The sequence below is a fragment of the Ascaphus truei genome, chromosome 1 (assembly GCF_040206685.1).
Source record: "Ascaphus truei isolate aAscTru1 chromosome 1, aAscTru1.hap1, whole genome shotgun sequence".
NCBI classification, from domain to species: Eukaryota; Metazoa; Chordata; class Amphibia; order Anura; family Ascaphidae; genus Ascaphus; species Ascaphus truei.
This window is the reverse complement of record NC_134483.1, coordinates 315,989,270-316,012,046: the sequence shown is the minus strand read 5'-3', so window position 1 is coordinate 316,012,046 and position 22,777 is coordinate 315,989,270. Positions and strand designations below refer to the sequence as shown.

General features: G+C 41.5%; 1 protein-coding gene across 1 annotated transcript in view; it reads left to right on the top strand.

The window, feature by feature from the left end:
* WDFY3 (WD repeat and FYVE domain containing 3) overlaps nt 1-22,777 on the top strand; it is a 321,115-nt gene that overhangs the window by 171,818 nt on the left and 126,520 nt on the right. Inside the window, exons 16-23 of the mRNA XM_075604516.1 lie at nt 2,490-2,704; nt 6,314-6,426; nt 7,685-7,916; nt 15,313-15,413; nt 16,713-16,931; nt 18,586-18,767; nt 20,519-20,750; nt 22,446-22,606. Coding sequence (XP_075460631.1) covers nt 2,490-2,704; nt 6,314-6,426; nt 7,685-7,916; nt 15,313-15,413; nt 16,713-16,931; nt 18,586-18,767; nt 20,519-20,750; nt 22,446-22,606 — 1,455 coding nt within the window. The remainder of the gene's footprint in view (nt 1-2,489; nt 2,705-6,313; nt 6,427-7,684; nt 7,917-15,312; nt 15,414-16,712; nt 16,932-18,585; nt 18,768-20,518; nt 20,751-22,445; nt 22,607-22,777) is intronic.

The following is a 22,777-nucleotide window of genomic DNA, read 5'->3' as shown; positions in this document are numbered from 1 at the left end:
GGGACGAGAGAGAGAGGGGACGAGAGAGAGAGGGGACGAGAGATATAGAGGGCTTGATTGGGTGGGGTGACAGGGTGATTGGGTGGGGTGACGGGGTGACTGAGTGGGTTGACTTAAAAAATTAATAAACAAAAAATAATAATGAAGGGAACACCAAAAAGGTGACTGAGTGGGGTGACTGAGTGGGTTGACTGGGTGATGGGGTGGGGGGTGGGTTGGGGTGGGGGGTGACGAGATGATGGGGTGGGGGGTGATGGGGTGGGGGGTTGGGAGGGTGATGGGGTGGGGGGTTGATGGGGTGGGGGTTGGGGGGGTGATGGGGTGGGGTGATTGGGATGATGGGGGGGTGGGTGATTGGAGTGATTGGGGGGGGGGTGATGTGACACTTCTGGTATCCAACACACACACACCCTCCCATGCACACACACACACACACACTCTCTCCCCCCCTACACACACACACACACACACACACACTCTCTCCCCCCCTACACACACACACACACACACACACACATACACACACACACACACACTCTCCCATGCACTCTCTCTCTCCCCCCTATATATATACACACACACACACACACACACACACACACACACACACACACACACACACACACACACACACACACACACACACACACACACACACACACACACACTCCCATGCACTCTCTCTCTCTCTCTCTCTCTCCCCCCTACACACACACACTATCCTCCCCCCCCCCCTCTACACACCTTGGGATCGCTGTGGTCTCCCCCGGAGAGCGCCATATCGCACGGAGAGAGAGGGAGAAGAGGCGGTGGTCAGGCTGGTTGTCGCCCTCGGTGGCCGTCGCTGCGGGTCACCGCCGGGACCTGGGGGCGGCGGCAGAAGCCTCAGCTCAGTGGCTGGGAGAGATTGGGGTGAGGGGGGGGGCACGGAGGCCGGTAGAGTTTGGGGTGAGAGTGGTGGTCACGGAGGCCGGGAGAGATTGGTGTGTTGGCCCGATGTGAGGGGGGGCGGATGGCCCGATGCGAGGGGGGGGGGCGGATGGCCCGATGGGAGGGGGGGCGGATGGCCCGATGGGAGGGGGGGGCGGATGGCCCGATGGGAGGGGGGGCGGATGGCCCGATGGGGAGGGGAGGGCGGATGGCCCGATGGGGAGGGGAGGGCGGATGGCCCGATGGGGAGGGGAGGGCGGATGGCCCGATGGGAGGGGGGGGCGGATGGCCCGATGGGAGGGGGGGGCGGATGGCCCGATGGGAGGGGGGGCGACAGATGGCCCTGCAGGGGCCTGAGACAGACAGGCGTGGAAGGGGCTGGCTGCCGGAAGGGGGAGGAGTGGAAGCGCTGAGGAGGGAAAGCTGCTGAGAGGCGGGGGAGGAGCGAAGGTACTGCTCAGAGAGCCGGAGGCGGGGTAATCTCCCCCAACAACATGAACCCGCCTCCGGCTTTTTTTTTTTTCTTTCTCCAGCGCGAGCGCGGGAAAAACAGCAGCGCGAGCGGGGGAAATTTAAAAAACACACGCTGCTTGGGCCAATATTTACTCGGCCGGAGTTTAAAACTCCGGCCGAGTAAATATTGGCCCAAGCAGCACACGTGTGTTTTTTAAATTTCCTGCGCTCGCGCTGCTGTTTTTCCCGCGCTCGCGCTGGAGAAAGAAAAAAAAAAAGTCGGAGGCGGGTTCATGTTGTTGGGGGAGATTACCCCGCCTCCGGCTCTCTGAGCAGTACCTTCGCTCCTCCCCCGCCTCTCAGCAGCTTTCCCTCCTCAGCGCTTCCACTCCTCCCCCTTCCGGGATAAGATAAGCACCAAAACTTATTTACTTGCATATGGTGTGCCGGCTTATATATATATATATATATATATACATATACATATACATACACACACACACAGCACTCCTTTGAATTAGTCCAAAAATAGCCTGGTGCTAGTCCCTTAAAGGTATGTAAATAATACGTTACCATCCAGACGAACGATAAGGTAGAGGCTATATATATCATACATATATACATTTTAAAACAAGCAGCGTGGACTTCTAGTTTAAAGCACTTGAGGTAAAGTTGTATTCCAACTCTACTGGTTTAATAATTAGCATAATCCCACATCTCTTATAATCAAAACATCTACAAATGGAGTCAAACCTCTCTTCTGCTTTCATTACCCACAATATACTGTAATAGCACTTTGTCCACGTAGAACACTACTTCCAAAGCCTAATTGTTTAATTCAGAAATGCAATCTACCATCCTACTTGCACTAAAATAAGAGTTTAGAACATGTTCACACGCCTCAACTGTTGTAGAGTACTCTGGATTTTAAAATACTAGATTTGTTTGGCTACGTTTACCACATACTTGGCTGTTTTTAAAGTCATTGTTTTGGGTGATCCCTAAATAACTGGCTATAAGCTACATGTCATTTGGCACAGCTTGAGTTCATTGTCTTAGTGCTGTCTACTAGATGACCCCTGTCACGGCCCTGTGTTTCTCTGCAGCATGCCCTGGATCTTCAGCTTGCAGTCGCCAACATCTTGCAGTCGCTGGTACACACGGAAAGAAACCAACAGGTCATGTGTGAAGCGGGGCTGCACGCGCGGCTGCTGCACAGATGTAGTGCCGCTCTTGCTGATGAGGACCACTCGTTACACCCTCCACTTCAGAGGATGTTCGAAAGGCTGGCTTCCCAAGCACTGGAGCCCATGGTGCTGAGGTCGGTGGTCATAGCGGTTTTGTTTGTGGGAGTTCGGATTGTGTTGTGCAAAACTGAAATGTAGTAGCCACACACAGGGACTACAAAGGGCTTATAATTGCATTCACCACATAAAGTAAAGTGTTTTAGTTTAAGGAAGGAGTGTTTTGGGCTTTGTGTAGTCCTTCCTTAGAAAGATGTCTTAAAGCAGCAATTCACCTTAACTTCCCCCTTCTCCATTTTATTTTTGCAAGATTGGGCTCTATTGAAGTTATTTTCAGTTCCCGGACTCTCCCCTCCCCCCAGTGATGTTACCAGTATTACTGCCTAGTTTTTAAAGGGGATTTAAATAGCTGATGATGTTGCGGCTTCCTATTGAATGGAGATTTGACAGCCATTTTGTTTCCCTTGAAGTCAAATTCAAACTCTGTAACTTTTCCGGTAAACATCTTGGGCACGGGAAGGGGTTTCCAGGTGCTGAAAATAGTGTGGTTCAGCTTTGTGGGACACCTGTGTTCCCATCCTTTATATATAAAAAAAAAAAGAGGGGAGATTGCTGCTTTATGATGATGCCACACTTCAGCTAACCAGCAAGGCCTTAGAAGTTTTTTTTTCTCTCCAGCAAATCAGAAAGTAATTTGGAAACCATTGTTAATCAGTGTAGTAAAAACCTCTGTATTGGACTTTTCTAACAGACTGGAACAATGGTTAATGATTTGCTATTTTAAAGGCACGAATGCAGTGACATTAAATGGTGTTGGGCTCAATGAAGTATCTTTCAAAGTAATCTTGCTCTGGTGTCAAATTTCATCTTCCGATGTAGCTGGTCTTCATATTAGGGTTTTGACAGCTTCTCTAGGTTATCGGTCATTGTCCTGCTTCACTTAACTAATGGTATTGTGCGCTTTTGGAATAAATAGTAAATGTAATAAATATAATTTATGGGGGGTTTTCCTTGAGTTCTGCAATATCTGGAGAGTATCTGCAAAGATCTCACTCTGTTGCAACATTTATTTTTCTAAATTAGGTTAAGTGCTAGGGACAAGGGTTATGTGTTCAATAATTTCTTCCAAAAGGCACTAAATCTGTTAAATTGAATACCTTTCAATGTAAGCCGCCAGCTAATAAACACTGAAATGTTCATGATTTGCACTTTCTAGTGAACTACAGTATTCACATCTCTGGAGTCGGGAAGAAATGTATTTTTCCCCTTAATGGGTTTTTTTGTTTGCCTTCCTCTGTATCAATAAGTAAGTACTGTATAGATATAGGATACAGTATCTGTTGTCTAAATTTAGCATAGGTTGACTTGATGGACGTATGTTTTTTTTCAACCTCATCTACTATGTAACATGTAATCTAGAGTCTAGTGCAGGGGTCTGCAACCTCAAGGAAGAAGAGCCATTTTATAAAAAATGTCTTTCTCCAAAATATTCCGAGAGCCATAACACATGCATGAGTATTACACACACCACAAACACATATATACTGTACACACACAGGTATATACTGTATAAGCAGTAACGTACGACAAAATATGTGGGGGAGTAAAAAGCATCTCACAATAATAAGTCCCTTTATTGAATTTTTTTCATTATTTTTCTCTGCAAAACAGTGTTATTTACAAAAACACAATACATACATACACAACGCCCCCAAAAAACACATACACGACCCCCCCCCCCAAATACACACACACATACACACACACATACACACACACACACACACTATCCCCCAAATACACAGACACTCTACCCCCCCCAAATACACAAACACTACCCCTCTAAATACACACAGACAAACACACTTATTTATATGCACATGTACACTTACATGTACACTCTCTCCTATACTGTCCCACGCCGGGCTCCGTGACGTCGGCTTGCACCGGAAGTTGCGACACGCGCTTCCTCCGCGCACCGGTATGAGAGCCCGGCGTGGGACAGTAGAGAGGAAGGCAAGCAGCTGGGGAGACGGTGGACCAGCAACAACCGGGGCCCCCTTGCAGCCACTAGCAGGATAGTGAGTGAGAGACATAGCAGCTGGGGGTCGGCAACCTGCAGAGAGCCGCAAGTAGGAGCGGAAAGAGCCGTTGACGACTCCTGGTCTAGACCATCAGTGATATACAGGCATACCCCGGTTTAAGGACACTCACTTTAAGTACACTCGCGAGTAAGTACATCTCGCTCAATAGGCAAACGGCAACTCACGCATGCGCCTGTCAGCACGTCCTGAACAGCAATACTGTCTCCCTACCTGTACCAAAGCTGTGAGCAAGTGAGGAGACTATAGAGCCTGTTACAAATGCGTTATTTATATCAGTTATGCACGTATATGACGATTGTAGTACAGTACATGCATCAATAAGTGGGGAAAAGGCAGTGCTTCACTTTAAGTACATTTTCACTTTACATACATGCTCCGGTCCCATTGCGTACGTTAATGCGGGGTATGCCTGTACTGTACACTCCTCCCTTTAGTAGAATTTGACAATTGGAACAGAGAAGATGGAGCAATTGCTGTTTAAAAGGGCAATTTCCCCTGCATGCTTATTTGAAAAAAAAAATATATATATTGCTGTACAGTAGGATGTCTATTTTTACCTCTAGTTTTTTCCCTTGTTCACTAATTTTTTTTCAAATAAGCATCTAATTCCTAAAAAATTAGCCAAACACAATGGAACTATAGTTAATTTTCGATGCCATGAAGCCCAGAGTATTTGGGTTGAGTTATCAGTTCTTATCTATACCCATGAAAGTTATCTTGACTGCCTGACTCCTGATAACCATAAGAGGTGTTAGTTACCCAGGTTAGCTAAGGCTTCCTTTTCAATACGAAGGATATTTCAAGCGTCAAAAAACACTCTGTAAATTCAGATTGGCAAATTGTAGACTTGTATATGATATCTGGTGACAGATGCTACCCTCTAAATGCAAGTAGTCTTCTAGGTTTAATAAATCCGGAACACAATGGCCATATATACACTAAGCAGTGGTATTCCACAAGACTCGTAAGGCCTCTGGAAGACACGGCCCATAATATGCATGTTGACAAATGAAATGTAACTTAAAATGGAAAACTCTGAACACTTTTCTCTATCCTGAAGGGAAGGGACAGTTTTATTATACCAATGACAATCCAGAGATGCGGCTGACGTTATTGCACGCTTTGGGGGGAGGGGGTTAGAATAGTGCTGTTTCCCCAACTTCTCATGCACAGCTATGAACAATGGCCACATTTCCTGCTAGTGTGTTGTGTGTATCCCGCTGCAATGTGCCAATGGGGGTAATGACGTTTATCTGTTGCAGGTCCTGTATGAACAAATAAGACCAGACCTTTTTTTGTTTCACACCTGTGATCTGTACACTGTCATATGTATTCCATTTATTTTATTGGTCTGCTAACAAAAATGGCTCTGTTAGAAAGGCGTGTTGTTGGTGGTACCTCCTGGCCAACCAGAATGCAGGGATTACAGTCTTCACATTTTTATGCCTCAAGCAGGTTTCATCGTTGTATGCATAACGTTCGTTAATTATCATTGGCAGTTGTCATGATGTGTGCTATTTTATGTTCCATACAGAATATATTTTCTCATAGTGTGTTTTTTTTAATGCTTTGTACCTTTAGAGAATTCCTACGTCTTGCAAATCCTTTGAATTGCGCGGCCTGGGACAAAAGGCTGTTAAAGCAGTACAGGGTGCACAAGCCCAGTTCATTGAGTTATGAGCCAGAAATGAGAAGTAAGTGACGAGAGAAAAATGTGACCTTTTGTGGGTGATTGCGCATGTGGCGATGCCTGTTAATTATTTCAACAATGTGTAACAGCAGCCAAATTACTCAACGACATACAACTGCATTCTAAGTAACTTCCATCTGTTGTAAAATACCCGATCTAAATTTAGCTTCAAATGCAGTATTATGAGATCTTACAACAAGTTGGATATTTATTTTTTTATGAGATAGTTTGGCCATGTTTTTATCGAGAATACCTATGTTGTCCCTTTTCTCCCCTGCTTTCCATTTTCCAAAAATGTGGACAGCTGTCCGTTCAAGACAACATTGGAACATACTTGCTGAAGTGTAGCCACAGATTGTATGTAAAGGCAAAATCTGTTTTAATAATTCTTGCCATTCTTCACACACGTGTACCCACATTTTTTCTGTACACACTGTACCAACATGTTAGCAGTGGAAATGGTACAGGAAGCATCCTGCCATTCTCCATTGTGAATGGATCCACTGGTATCATAATGCTACTGTGACTGAAAAGACCAGATGAAGTATTTTTATGCTCAATTAGTCGCCCAGATTTGTTGGCTTAATTACAACATTCATTTTATGGTAAGCCAACTCCTGCAGCAATTTTTTGCCAATCGGACCACACATGCCCATGCATTCAAAACTTATGTTTAATTTGCAGACCATATCTTTAGAGTGCCACATCATTGGCTCATGATAGGGATTTCGTAAGTACAGCAGAGCCACTAACTCAACGTTTTAGCTCTGTGGCTGTGTAAGTAGCTTCATATGGTCTTCAATCGAGATTTAGTTTTGTTTAATACGTTGCCTGAATGTGAGGGTTGCCTGGAGGGCAACCATCCCTAACTTCCCAGAACCTCCTGGTTTCGGAAATATTTTATATTGTTGGTCCCATATATTTTGTGTTTGGGGGTGGAAAAAAAACCCAGCAATGTCATTGATAGGAAGTCAATGAATACGGGGAATGCCCTAGTGATCCAGAACACTATTAAAAGGTGCTAAACCTATTGTCTCCTGTTAAGACTGGGGTGGTGCTTCTCTGGACATCACTGTGGTTCAGGTGAGTAACAGTAGCAAAAACATTGTGAATAGGAAATGTTGTTTTAAGTGTTTTGGATCAGATTATGGATAGTGACCGGGGCCACACATGGTGCTTATTATTGTGCTGCATATCTAAAAAGGGTTTTAATAAATTCAGCTATTGTGTGCTCAAAGCTGTTTTTGCTGGATTTCACATAGGTAGCATGATCATGTCAACAGAAGGCCTGGGCTCTGACAGCGTGTTCTGTGTGAGTGAAGATAACCACTACAGGATAAGCCGGAGCTTGGTCAAGTCAGCAGAAGGAAGCACAGTGCCCCTGACCAGGGTGAAGTGCCTGGTTTCCATGACAACACCACATGACATCAGGCTTCACGGATCATCAGTCACTCCCGCCTTTGTTGAATTTGACACATCTCTAGAAGGCTTTGGGTGAGGACGCGTCTCACTCTTCTACTATAGTACGAAAAATAACCAAGTGTTTATAAGCTGTATTAAAATCTTCCGTTGTACTGGCAAATATTGAAAATGAATGTCAGTGGTTATGCAAATTCGGCAGATGGCTCCCTATGCCACGTCATTAATATAATTTTGCCAGTTTACAATGCTCCAGCAGTACTGAAAGAGAGAGGATAATGCTTTGCAAGGCCCCTATGCACCAAAAGGGTTGTTCCCAGTTTTGTGGTGTTCCCAGTTTTCTTCCCGTCTCCCTTGTATGAGCTTCCAGCTCTCGCTTATGTTCACTAACCTCAAACAGGAGTCACAACACTGTGATCCCATGATAACTGCTATTCAAGTCAATGACCGGTAACTTGGGAACACCCATATCGCAGGTTTGTCTATCCCACCCCCTTGAGCACGTTCACCATGCACAACTGTGTGTTCCTTTTTATATCTTACACCCTTTTATTTTATTTCCATTATCCCTTCTGCTCTGAACATGTTGGCAAGAGATAATGATCTGAGAAGTGGGGGGGGGGTGCACTTTTTGGCTCCCTTTGTGGGGCACGAACACCATTTCCGTTTAAGTGAATTAACTTTGTCATTTAGCTATCTGATCAAACGTGAAAAACGAATTGCCAGCTCACATTTGGCCCTTCATATGCTGCATTGAAGGGGGAATAATAATGGAGAGAAACACTGTGGCCCGACTCCATTCAGTATGCTTTGAAGCTGCTTCTCTGTGTTTGTGAAGACTTGAGCTCAATTCCGATGATTTATTTCTCAAATGCTTCCCTGACGTGGAAAAGCCGCTTCACAGCTTAATAAATAGGGTATGCAACCTTATTTTTCTCCAGTGTCATGTGTCAATATTACTGATATCATTGATCCTTCATAAACTGCCCTCATTGGAAGAGGAAGCACATTTCTGATACCGTCAGGAATGACCGACTGCCATTCTGGGTACAAAACAAGGGCCATTTTACATGGGCGCTCTTGTGCGATTATCACCAGAGCACTGTAGAACCTTAAACCACGTCTTCCGTAACTCCTTCTTCATCTCCTGTAATTTGTCCCCATACAAGTGGAACAAAATTGATGGGCAAATCCTCGATACATTGATATTGTTTGTGAGGTGGGAATATTTCCATTAACGCTGTTTTATTGCATTTGTTTAAAAAGATTTGCCTAACTTTTCATTAAGATTTATATAAAAACAATGTTCACCCAATCACCATGAACGTTTGCGATTTTTGCCAAATTTACACCGGAGTTTCGGAGATGGGATACTCTTTCTATTATAAGCAGTAATTAATTAATAGTCCAACTGGAAGCCGACACACCCAGTCCCCAGGAGGTTTGTATAAAGAGTCAGTCCAATTTAATTTTTCTAAAGGTTCGACAATAAATAACCAAGTAGGGTTTGTCTCAATATAGAATTTATTTTGCATCTCACAAGCAAGGATACAGCAGGATAGGAAAACCTACTGCGTAATTCTCATCATGTTAGTCATGCATTTGGACAACACCTTCTCATCAACATTATATTTCAATAGTTCACTAGAATTATTGTTATCTGTTATACGAGACACTAATTGGTTGTTTTTATTTTGTCTCTCTGTCTGGTATATTGCCCATCTTGACCTTGCTTTTACCAGCTTCCCATCTCTGTTCTATCCTTATCTCTGTTTTACATTCCAATCGTCCTACTGAAACATATTGCAGATGCACACAGCCCTCCAGAAATGTTCATATACTAGAGTGTAAACGCTTCTGTGACTAGAAATGACTAATACTGAGCTTACAATCAAGTTGTTAACTTTCGCACACACCTTGCGTACAGTACATACTTACATTACGATACAATTCAACCACCTAAACAATGTCTATTGTCCATTGAGTTGGGTAACCCTTTATTATCGTCTCACTCCAAACATGCCAATGTCTTAAAAAAACATATGTAATCCATGTACTCTGATGAGTGCAAATAAAGGTTGCAGCACTCGGTTGTTTTCAGTCCCGTCTGGCACGTTGTGTAGCGACATATAATAACATAACCCATTACCTGTCCAGGACGCATGTGCCTTTTAAACTTAAAATAAATAATGAGACTAGACAATAATATATGTAAATGGTGGTAAAGGGCACAACTTTATTAATTTGACATTCATCTTTAATAATCAAAGATAAGCCATCCTTAGCCTTCCAGCCATAAGGTAACCAACGATATATGAATATAATACTAAATATTTCTCTGCCTCCCAGCCAAGAGCTTAAACTTATCACACCAAAACTTTAACATAACTGCCACCTCGAAGCCATTAGAAACATCAAATTGGCTTTGGAGCCCCTCTCAATCCTTTTAAACCAATATTAAAAATATCCAGAACATTGTCCGATAAATGAATGAAATCATTCCTGTAAAGCCCTCTACCACCATTCTTCAAATCCATGTGTCGAATAGAAAAACTGTTTGCAGATTTATCAAAAGCTGAAATAGCCTTATTTAGCACTCTCCTACATCTCTCTAGAGGTTTTACATTCCAATTAAAACGAGGTGCTACCTCGGACCCAATGTTTAAGAAATGGCAAAACGCCAGCGATGTCTGTGTCAAATTTGTCTTCATTTGATACATTAACTGAACAGCTGTATATTTCCCAAGACATTCCTACCCCTATGCTTTTTGGCTAACAAACAAGGGAGAATGTCACCCCATTTTAAACCTGTAAAGCCCAACCAAACATCAGTGCCTCTGTCCTCCAAACCCAGATGGGAACCATAAGGACGAATTAAGGCTTCTTTACCCGCCCAATGAACATATGAATGTCCCAAAATCCAGATGACTTTCGTAATACTTGTTACTTTAAAACCAATCTCGCTGCTTCGGTCGCTGCCCCTATTCTAAAAGATTGCGACCTGTAATCCGCAGCATTAGACCCACAAAACGTTAACATCTTACCCTATTTCCTCAATTCTAAGACACACCTTTTTTTCGATTTACACATGTGATATCGGGGTGCGTCTTAGAATCGATGTATTTAAAAAAGTCTTTACAGTACTAACCCCCTCTTTTCACTTAACATGTTTCAGGAGAGGTCCCATGTCAGCGAAGGATGAAGTGTGCAGCGGCGGGAGTGCGGTGGCGGCGGCAGGACAGGTCCGAAGTCTGCAGGTGAATGAAGATAAGAAGACAGCGGGCGGGCGGTGGTGGAGGCGGCTAATAGATCATAATAGCAGGAGCAGAGCGGCATAGGGGAACGGCTTGGGAGGTGCACACTGTATAACACCGGAAGTTGACTGGTGTCTGACTTCCGGTTTCAGTGTGCACCTCCCAACCTGTTCCCCCTATGATGCCCTGCTCAGCTTTCCTGCTATTATGACCTCTTGCCGCCGCACGCCCGCTGTCTTCTTATCTTCATTCACCTGCAGATTTTGGACCTGTCCTGCTGCCGCACTCCCGTCCGCTGTCCATCTTCAACCATCTGCAGACGTGGGACCTCTCCTGCCGCCGCCGCCCACTTCATCCTCCGCTGACATGGGACCTCTCCTGAAACATGGTAAGTGAAAAAGTAATTTTCCTCGATTGTAAGGGCCAAATCGATGGTGCGTCTTACATTAGAAAGGCGTCTTACATTCGAGGAAATGCGGTAATACATTTACATTTTGATAAAGAACTAGAATCTTCATATATTAAAAAACTACCAAAACATTAAAGCCTTAAATTTAAATAAACTCAAAGTAGGCACCGGAGAAATAACCTGATAATTAAAAAAAATAAACAGACAGTGACCTTTTCCCAATTGGTCAGTTTAAGACTTACGAATAAACAACCTAATTTCATTATCCAAAATAAAAACGTCTTCAAATCTTAAACCCCCATATGACTGTCTTATCCTAAAAGACCCCCAAAAAGCTAAATAACAAAAAAAAAAGGTTGACTTAAATAAAACTACTTCACAGGCTGAAAAACATAACATTTCTAACAATTATTTTAATAAACCAGGTGTAACTAGCTTCCTATTAACGGTAACACAACTACAGTACCTTTTTTTATAACCTTTAACAGCTTGCTTAATTAAAATAACTCTTTGATAAATCTGGAAAACCACGTAACTTACAGTAAGAAAAATGAAATACCTGCGAAATACTTGGTAAGAGAAGTCACAGAAATGTTATTCTGAATCTTATTCAAAACAAGACATACAAAATTGCTCAAGAAGCATTATCAGCCTTACACTATAAAGACCTGGGCTTTATATGTGACGGCACATACCAACACCTTTTTTCTCTTACCTTCTCCTCCTGCTCCTAAACTATGGCATCTTCTCCTTGTGACAACACGTCGCCATGACACCGCGATGTCACATGGCGATGCATTGTCATGACAACGTGACATGGTGCTGCATTGCCATAACAAAGCGACATCACATGCAATGGAGATGAGGAGCAGAAGAAAGTGAGAGACCAAGTAGAAGGGCCCAAAGAATGTCTGACCAAACTTCCAATTACATTAGGTGATCCAAAAGAAAAAAAAGGGCAAGCAATACCATCCTGTGATGCAAACAAGATATTGCATCTGCAATGTTATTTTCAATGGCAGGATCATGTTTTTCCTTAAATAAAATATTATATTGCAAACATGTCAAAACTAAATGTCTTAAAACTTGAATCATTAGAGGAGAAGACAAAATCTTATTAAAAGCATCAACAGCTCCCAAATGATTGGAACGAAAAATTAATTCCCTTATTTTTTTTTTTTTTAATAAATTGCATAAATATTAAAATTCTTATTCAAACCCTTCTCCGTCCAAAATGTAGGCCATGGTTTAGCACACCAATGCCTTTACAAAAAGGCCCCAAATCACTGACCTAATCTGTACACAGCTCAAAGTCGCAATTCGCAATCATCATCCTGCATACAAGAAGGACCATTAAAACGCTTTTAAAATACATCCCAAAAGTCCTCTTTAAGCGCTTTAGATAATCTAATGTGGTGATGAGTTTAACACCTGCCAAATCAAATTTAAAATGGGCTACCAATTGCCACCCACAAGCTTCTTAACCGCCTGCCTACTGCACATTTCCACAACCGACCACTCTAACGGCGGAACTGCCCAAACGGCAAAATAAAAAAAGCACCACCAGCAACCAACCGATGGCAGCTCGTCATCACCTAGAAGTGTCCTTGTTTTAACCAAGGGGCAGCGTCCTCGCAGACAAGCTGTCCTCTGGCCAATGACCAGGGTAATGCAAAATCACAATGCACAGTGACAATTGTACACAGCCATCGTTTACACAGTCATCATACAGTTTATTAATCCAGTAAGTCTTTATTCTTCATTTACCTCCCACTACCTCTTCTGATGATCAAATTGCATTAAAATATTAAGTATCGGTCATAAATGCCACAACACTCAGTACTCTTCTCTTTGTTTTTTTTTTTTGCGGAGAGGAGGTTAAGTTGAACTAACATTTTCTTACGACGGCACACAATGTATACGTCACCACTACAAAGAGCAAAATAACCAATAATGAACATGATAGGATGAACAAGCAAATAGAAAACTGTGATTGCAGTTGGACTAATGCCAAAAAGACTATTGGACCATGATAATTGTACATCCCTGTGTAATTCATGTATGATATTTGTGATCTTAATAGTATCATGTAAACTTTAGGTTTTACAGTGCCACTAATTCCCAGCAACTTGCTTTCCGGTTGGGACAGTGGCATTTAAATCAATTAACCAACCCCTCAAATTGTAATTCCTAATAGTAACACAGAAGGATTTAAATCCATGATAAACTTACACCTTGAAATAGCAAAAGACACATTTTCAATGTGAGGTAATGTGAAATATGTCGACCTGATTAACACACCGACAAGAGAATGGTTTGTGCACCAAGTACCTCAGTGTAGCAACACCTCAAACGTATTAGTTGAATCTGTATATGTGACATTTTGTGTGTTCAGTAGGAGAAACAGATAGAATATTGTGTTAGCATTGTCAATTGGATTGACAGTTAAACTACATTCAGTAGGTGCCAGCAGTTTTTCAACACACTCAATTAATAGTGCATACATGACACAGCCTGTTCTTGATAACTGCACAGATCTAGTTGTACTGATTTGCTATTTAGTTTGATTGTAAAACATGTGTACAACTGAAGTCAGGAAAATATACATGAGCATCAACGAGTATACCAATGTAACCAGCTGAAAAAACATAGTAGTGATACCTTCCCAAGGCGTTCGCACATGCATCTCACAGGCATCAAAACTACACCTTCCCGTCTATTATAATTTCACTAGATCGTTCTACTGAAACATTGCAGACGGCAAAGGGGCCCTTTAGAAATGTTAGTATACTAGTGTAAACTCTTCTACAAATCAGTAATACTGCGCTAAAGCAATCACTGCAATATTAAAGATCGCACTGTGTGTGTGTGTGTGTGTGTGTGTGTGTGTGTGTGTGTGTGTGTATATATATATATATATATATATATATATATATATATATATATAATTTTTTTTTTATATATATTTTCATTATGGGCTTTGTCAGTCCACTTTCTCCTATTCACAATGAGCAATGTATAAATGCAGCTGGAGCCAGGTCACTGTCCACTCCTGTTTGCATTGCTGAAGGAATTAAATAGTTATTTCACAGGCATTGTAGTAAGTGGTGCTGGGACCTGTGCCTGCCCTACTACACTTGCTCACCGAGGGGTTGAAGGTCTATTGTTCAGGATTCTCCCCCCCACATTGTAGGGTATTGGGGTTGGGTAATTGTGCACTTAGAATTAGCCAAGGCCCCAATGGACCTGGCTGCAGGTAGATGGCAAGTGCCCTGGCAATTTTCTATCAGTGGATACACTAATACATAGGACTCTCTCTCTTTCTCTCCTCTCCTAAAAGTCATATTGCAATCTCTGGTTGAGAGCATATTTAAAAAAAACTTGACAATGAAAATAACCACATGTGAGCACATTGACATGTCTCAGACTGGTCTGCAACCCGGCCTTTGCCTATTATCTCTTAGCATACAATACTTCCACTGCCGCCAGGGATTCTGGGAAATTACATGCCACTGAGCACACAGTGTCACCTTTTGCTTCATGTCCATTTTAACATGGACTCCTGTAAGCGTATGTCTGCCGCATGACACCACTTTTCAGCACAGCCTGGGTCAAATTTATACAGTAATCCACAAAGTACAGCTGAAACCAGTCAATTTTGCTGATTTTTTGCACCCTGAACTTGGGCAGTGCGCACATCTCTAGATGGGATGGTTGAATTGGTGTTTGAGAATGGAACGTTATTGTACAGCACGTGATGGTTCTGTAAAAGCACGATGTCTGAATTAATTTTGTTTCTGTTCTACAGGTGCCTCTTCTTGCCGAGCTTGGCTCCACATAATGCACCTACCAGCAATGCGGTCACCACCGGGCTTGTCGATGGAGCTGTCCTCAGTGGCATAGGGACAGGTAAGGAGTATCCACTCGAAACTTGCCAAGGGCTAAATTGTATAGAAGATCTCACGCAGCAGTTTAAAGGAGCGCCAAAAAGTAATGTCATACTGTAATGTGTTTATCATTTCAGCATCAGTGACTAGTGAGGTGATAGGTCAAATTCTCCCAATTGCCAATTTGGGGCAGATAATCTGCACCAGTTTATTTAGGGGGGGAAATCCCCTATGGCTTTAAAGGGATTTTTTTTCTTTTGTAAGGGTGGTAATGCGGCAAAGCAACATTTTGGGCTATTTTTTAGACTTCAATGGTAATTTTCATGTGAAAACAGCCCGATTTTATCTTCTTCAGCATATATGACCCCAGATCTGGTGCAGATTATTTGCCCTGGTTTTGTCCCAGTTTTGGATGAGTGTTGTTTCATACATCACCCCAAATATGTTATGAGTGATCATGCTGATCCTGAACACACTTTTTTTTTATTTTATTTTTTTAAATTTAAAGCTGCTGCATATAAGGATATTAAAAAAAATAATATATATTTTTTATTTTTAGAGACCGCTTTCTTAAGGCATCAAGAATAGTCACTCATTGGCTGCGTAGTGAAATCAAACTCCTTTTAAATCAGAGGATCCAACACCACCCACTAAATGTCTACAGTGACCTCTAATATTAACAATATTGCTCATGGCTGTCACCCTCTGAACTCCTAATCCTGTGAGGTTTTGAGTATTCTTTTTGAACATGTACAAAAATCTGAAAAGGTAGAAATAAAATATTGCTTTTACGATTTGTAACTTTAAAGATCCAGTTGGGCCAACGAGTACTTTAGGAGTGAATGGGATAGAAACAGATAGTGAGCAATTAAAAAATGAAAAGCTAGTGTAGCAATGTAAAGGTGCAATATGCCTTAAAGTAACACTTTAGTCATTTTATTTCTTCGTGAACAGTGGATGTTTTTATTGATGCAGTAACAGGTGTGATGTAATTATAATCTTATATTGCACGTGTTGTCCTTCCCCCTTTATCTGGTTTATCTGGTTTACTCATTATGATGGCATAATTCGTTTGTACAAAACAACAAAGGAAAGAATGTGGCTGAATAATTGGTTTGTATTATACAAAAGTTTACATAACTGTCTTATCAAGAAAGATTAGGGGTAGGTCATAAAAACTCTGGTTTGGTTACTTTGGGAACTGTAAAAATTGAAAAATTCTTTTACTTTTCGCCCAAATTCACTGAGAAGGGAAAATACACTTATCTCATTTTCTACAGGAGGCAGAAGAATAACCATTTTTTTAATCCTTTTTTCCCAGGAGAACGTCTATTTCCACCTCCCTCGGGTTTAACTTATTCCACCTGGTTTTGCATCGAGCATTTTAGCGCCTCCCCAAATAACCATCCAGTCAGACTTTTGACTTTAGTGAGGCGAGCCAACACTTCGGAGCAGCACTATGTGTGCCTTGCCATAGTCCTCTCGGCCAAAGATCGGTCACTAATTGTGTCCACGAAAGAAGAACTGCTTCAGAACTATGGTAAGTGTAGCTGCTTTCCAATTCGTCTAGTCTACATGAGCAAGGAATTCTTAAAGACTTTAAAAAAAAAAAATGTGATTATTTGATTCTTCGTTCAACAGTGTTCTTTTTAATATGTGTCTTTTGAAATGATACCAAAAAAGACAGAATTTATCGCAGCACATCTGACTGCTCAATTTGTTTTTTAGTGATTTTTTTTTTTCCATAATTGGCAGGGGCTTCCAGTGCTGAACCGCTCTATTTTTAGCACTGGGGCACCTGGTCCACAAGATACTTGCAGATGAACGAACCGGTTTTAACGTGCCCTCCCGAGTAAATAAAATGGGTACCAAATCTCACTGTGCCTGCAGGATAATAGGAAGTCGCAACATCATCCTAACATTACTTCCTGTAGCACGCCCAGAGGAAGGGCAGTTTTGCTGCCATGGTTCCTCGCTGTTTTCCCCACTGGGTTTTTTGTGACTAGACCTGGGTTCTGCTGTACAGTCTCCATGAAGTAAAAAACCTGTTGGGCTTCATATACAGTGCACAGCCCTATGTATGCTATGGTTAATAGAAAGACCAGAGCTATAAGTACTGCCAAACACGCACACAACATATATATATGTACAGCCAGTACACTTGCATTGTTCACTATGTTAATCAATATATATATATATATATATATATATATATATATATATATATATATTGATTGATTGATTGAGTAGCATAGTGAACAATGCAAGTGTACTGGCTGTCTTCCCCAAGGAGCATACTGTACAACCTAATTGTTTTTCTTGAATCCCTGTAAGGGGTCGACATTTTGTTATGATTACTTTGGAGTTTTGTAAATGTGAAGAGGTATGTATTCCTTTTTCATACCAAACCGTGACCTGAAAAAACTGTGCATAAAATTTCTAAAGCTTCGGAGTATGGTTTTCTTGCAATGCTTTTTATTTTTTACAGAATAGAAGCACAGTTAAAATATAATTTCTGGGTGATGGGTCAAGGCAATTTTAGAGAAAATGCCCACAGTCTAGCTTCTCAAAAACATATTGTAATTTAAGGTATTTTGCTTCAGTTTTGCATCACATCCATCAGGTTGGAATTTAGGGAAGGTTAATGAAAAGAGTTTTTTTATAAAGGAAGGTTATGACATATCTTTTAATGGTATACATCAATTTCTGCATCTCTTTGCTCCAATTTTTTTCCCTTTCAATTGGCATAAAAACCCTCTGCCAGGTCTCAAGCTGCATATAATAGATGTACTGTACTGCGATTCCATGTTTCTGGCGTAGTAGCCAACTTGGGCCATAGTCACATGGCAGGCAATGGCCGCCGCTATATGTAGCCGTTTGGGTGCCCCCTTTGAAAGTCTATAAAAGACACGGGAACTGGAACCCACTTTTGCCCTTGTACCATTCCCCGTACTGCACGCATCGCATAGCAGTAACTCATCTTCTCCGAAGGTCTCAGGTAGGTTGCTTTTTGTTGCCCTGCTCTGGAAACAAACTGGCTCTACATCTGTAGTCCTCTCCAGTTACTAACCTGCATCAAAACAACGTTGATTGACTAGCTTCTAATATTTGCGGCCTGTGCAAACAGAAAAGGGTCCAAAACAATACTTGTCTTTGTATTCATGAATCGCCCGTCTTCTCTCCTTGTACGGCAGTGGATGACTTCAGTGAAGAGTCCTCTTTCTACGAGATCTTGCCTTGCTGTGCTCGGTTCCGCTGCAGTGAGCTCATACTGGAAGGACAGTGGCATCACTTAGTTCTGGTGATGAGTAAAGGCATGTTGAAGAACAGCACAGCAGCACTGTACATAGATGGGCAGCTAGTCAATACCGTCAAGGTGGGAGGAATGATTTTTCCGGTGATTTTAAATCTGAGATTATTGACATTCAAAAATAAATCAAAAAATAGCAATAGATGTGCTCCAAAAACTAGCACAAAAAGTAAGAAAAGATGACTAAATCCATAAATAAATGAATGTGAAAAAATATAAATTGCGAAATGGGAAAGTATGCCAAAATATATTACTTTGTAGTATAAAAATTAAAAAAAAAGTACTGTATGTACTATCTATTTTACTACACTATATATAATTGACATTCCTAAATTTATATGACCTCCAAATGAGGAATGCATACAATAGTAAGGTCATATTAATGATTATGAGCCACTACTGGTCTTGAGCCAGTCTTAAGAAGTCATTTATGAATGTCTCATCGCCCTTTCAGTTTAAACCCCCAGCATGTAGAGTTGATAATGGAGGTTATAATGTGGACAGAATCAGGAAACAGACAGCAGATACAGTGTATGGGTAATTTGTCCATGTTCCTACTTACTGCAAAATGCTGTATTTTATTTGATCTGTGGCATTTTTGCGCTGTCTGATCCCATCACAAGTTCCTTTGCTGCTTATTTGTCCACCGTCTCTAGTGGGAATCTTATATACATATCTAATACCCTCCCAGTGAATTTTGTTTCCCCAAGCTGTTTCTCGTACTACATATTTCCAGGCATGGGAAATATATGTAAAGCTGTTTGGCGTTCAGAAGAATAAAGATGTTTAGCTTGAGAGACAGACTGTGGTAGTGATCAAAGCGTACAAATGCTAAAAAGCTGTCTAGACCAGCAGTTCCTGACCTTATTTTGTTCACTGCCACCTTAATTATAAAAGAGCACAGCTTTCTCTGTGCAAACATTTTTAAAAATATATATTGGGCCTACAAAAATGTCCTTACCGCCATCAGATCGGCATCTACTTTTTGCCTATTTTTAAAAAAATTAATGACTGCTTTTTACTGTCTTGAACATTAGGTTGTGTATGTTTTGCCGCGACCAAGTGGCCGCCGGCACTTCGCTGTGACTAACCACGCCACCGGAAGCTGCGTTTACCCTAAAACTCACTACTCTAAGCCCTTAACTTAAAACCCCTTTAATTAACCCCTAACCTAAACCGTAATAAAACTTAACTTAGAAGCGGCCAGCGGCGGGGATTCCCGTGGACCGGCTGTGGCGGCGCGGGGTGAGTCACAGGGAAGCGGCAGCGGCCATTCGGTCACAGCGAAATGTTCCATGCCATACTTTTTCCCACTAAAAATAAAGGTGTAATAAATATGAAACATGTTCTTCCCTTTGCTCCGGTCTACCTTTGCTTTACAATAATAAGAAACTTAAGGCTTTGGTTGAATCTTGTCCGGGGGGCGATTGGCCAAAAACTGGCTTTCAAGGCAATGGCATTAAAAGTGACAATATTGAACTACTAGGCCCTTCGAAGCTGCGAGTGTGTGGCATACCACTTTGTACAGATGTGCCTTCTACTGGTGGTACACGTAACACATGCTGGAACCCCCTGCTCTACACACCTTTCATCGTCATGTTTGGAGGAGGGGCCATGGTTTGGCGTTCACCTTCATAAGATTCTGCTGATTTGCAGTGAGATTGGCTGAGGTTACTTGTGGGTTTCACATTGGTAGCACATGAAAATTAACCCTTGGTTCACTGTCGGGCAAACTTTTCCAATTGTAACTTTTTAATTAAATAGCCCAGCAGATCTGCGAGTGAGTTAAATGTCTATTTATATTTGTATCTTTGCAGCTTCATTATGTTCACAGCTCCCCTGGGGGTTCAGGATCAGCTAACCCGCCAGTGGTTAGCACAGTCTATACTTACATTGGCACTCCGCCGGCTCAACGACAGCTGTCCTCCCTGGTGTGGCGTCTGGGACCAACTCATTTCTTGGAGGAAGTCTTGACTGCTGCTAGTGTCGGTATCGTGTATGAATTGGGACCAAATTATGTTGGAAGCTTTCAAGCAGTGTGCACGCCATGTGAGTACTTGGAAAATACTAGCACACATTTCAAACTAAACGGGAAATATGATGTCATTTCAGTTTTTTGTTTAGCAATCCCTTTTTTTTTTAATGTCAACAAGGTCCGGAGTCTTCCTTTCTCACTTGCGTGTACGAGTAACATCAGTGGAGCCTTTTACTAAACATCTGGCACCATTCTGTAAATATGACTTAGGATAACATTTCTCTTGAGTCAGTAAACAACCCAGTTTAACTATTTGCACTAAGGTTTTGCAGAAGGATACTAATTACATTTAAAGAAATAATCCCACATTGCGGGCAAACAAAACTATGAAACGGCTTATCAATGTAATTGGATTTTTATGCCAGATTCAACCACCTTTAAAGAACAATTTTTAGATATAAGAGTTTAGGAACGTTCATATCACAAAGGAGATTAGGTAAAACCCCTTCAAATTATTGGGTTCTAGGAAGACATTAGGGTCCATATTTAGTAAGCAGTGCTATTCAATGAATCTCTTTCAAATGAAGGTGCCTAAAGTTGTCTTATGCAATCGCACTGCTTAATCAATTTGGCCCTAAAAATTTGGGAAACGTTTTAACAATACTTATACTTAAACTAGTGGAGTTGCCCCGGGGGGAGGGGGGGTAGATTAATTGTCAATCAGTCGTAGGTCAACAGGTCAACATGCCACTGCCATTAGTTTGCTTACTTGGAGGAATTGCCCCTTTATTATCAAAGAGAGAATATTTACAGAATTGCTCTTCCCTGCTTTATTTCTATGGTCTGGATAGTTTTCCTTCATGAAATCTTAAAGCTGAAGCGTCAGGGATAAAACAAAATGAATCCTTTTTAACTTGATGCCCTATTTACTGATTGCCTATCTGCATTGTACTAAAACTTCCATGCAATAGATGAGCTCTTTGTTTTAGTTTTATATTAACCTTATTTTTTAAAGTTTATAGAGTGATATCCATATTTTTGAGTTGCAATAGATTTTTTACAAACACTCAAATTCACCGCACTATATACTGTATATTCGTGCCAAAGGAGTGCTACTGGGATTGTGAACCAATAGCCCCAGTGCTACATCCAACATGACAACTTATATAGTGAAATACTTATCTGTCTTACTTCTCATAAGTAAGGGTCCTCAGATAAGTATTTCACTATATAAGTTGTTATATTGGATGTGGCACTGGGGCTTTTTAATTTGTTGTGTAGAATAGGATAGTAGGCTGTATAATGGATATGAAAATTATCATCTTGCGAGTTAATCATACTTAGAAATTCCTATTTACTTTTTGCAAACTACAGCAATACAGCTGGCTAGGCAGGGAGTAGCGGCTCAGTAAGTAAAGTCACTGACAGTAAAACAATGTCACTTCGTTTGAATCAAGGCAACCTGGTTCAATTTCCGGTGTCGGCTCCTTGTGATGTTGGGCAAGTCACTTTATCTCCCTGTGCCTCAGGCACCAAAACATAGATTGTAAACTCATCTGGGCAGGGACGGTGTCTGTAACATTCCTGTGTGCTGCGTACCGCGCGCTATGCTGTAATTGTGAAGCGCTTAGAGTTCCATTGGGGGAAAAAGAACTATATGAAATAAAGGTACTGTATTATTATTATTACTATTACATGTTATTAACGCTAGTGACGCAGACTCGGGAAATTGTACATTTTCATACATGGATGTTCTTATTTTTCCATAGGTAAAGACTCCAAGTCTGAATCAGGCAGTCCGTCCCTTGTGTCACTGGTGCCAGAAGAGAGAGTTTCCTTTGGACTCTATGCACTTTCAGTCTCTTCACTTACAGTGGCTAGAATAAGAAAAGTGTATAACAAGTTGGATAGTAAAGCCATTGCAAAACAGGTATGATTAAATGACAAAACAATAGTCATTATACTATTAAAAGACATTTTGGCAGGACTGAAAATTGTACATCCCGATCAGTAATTTTTTAACAGTGGAATTCTGGTAGTAAAAACTTTAAACTTCGTTATAGTTTTAGACTTTTTACCTTCAGTTAGGACAGAATAATAT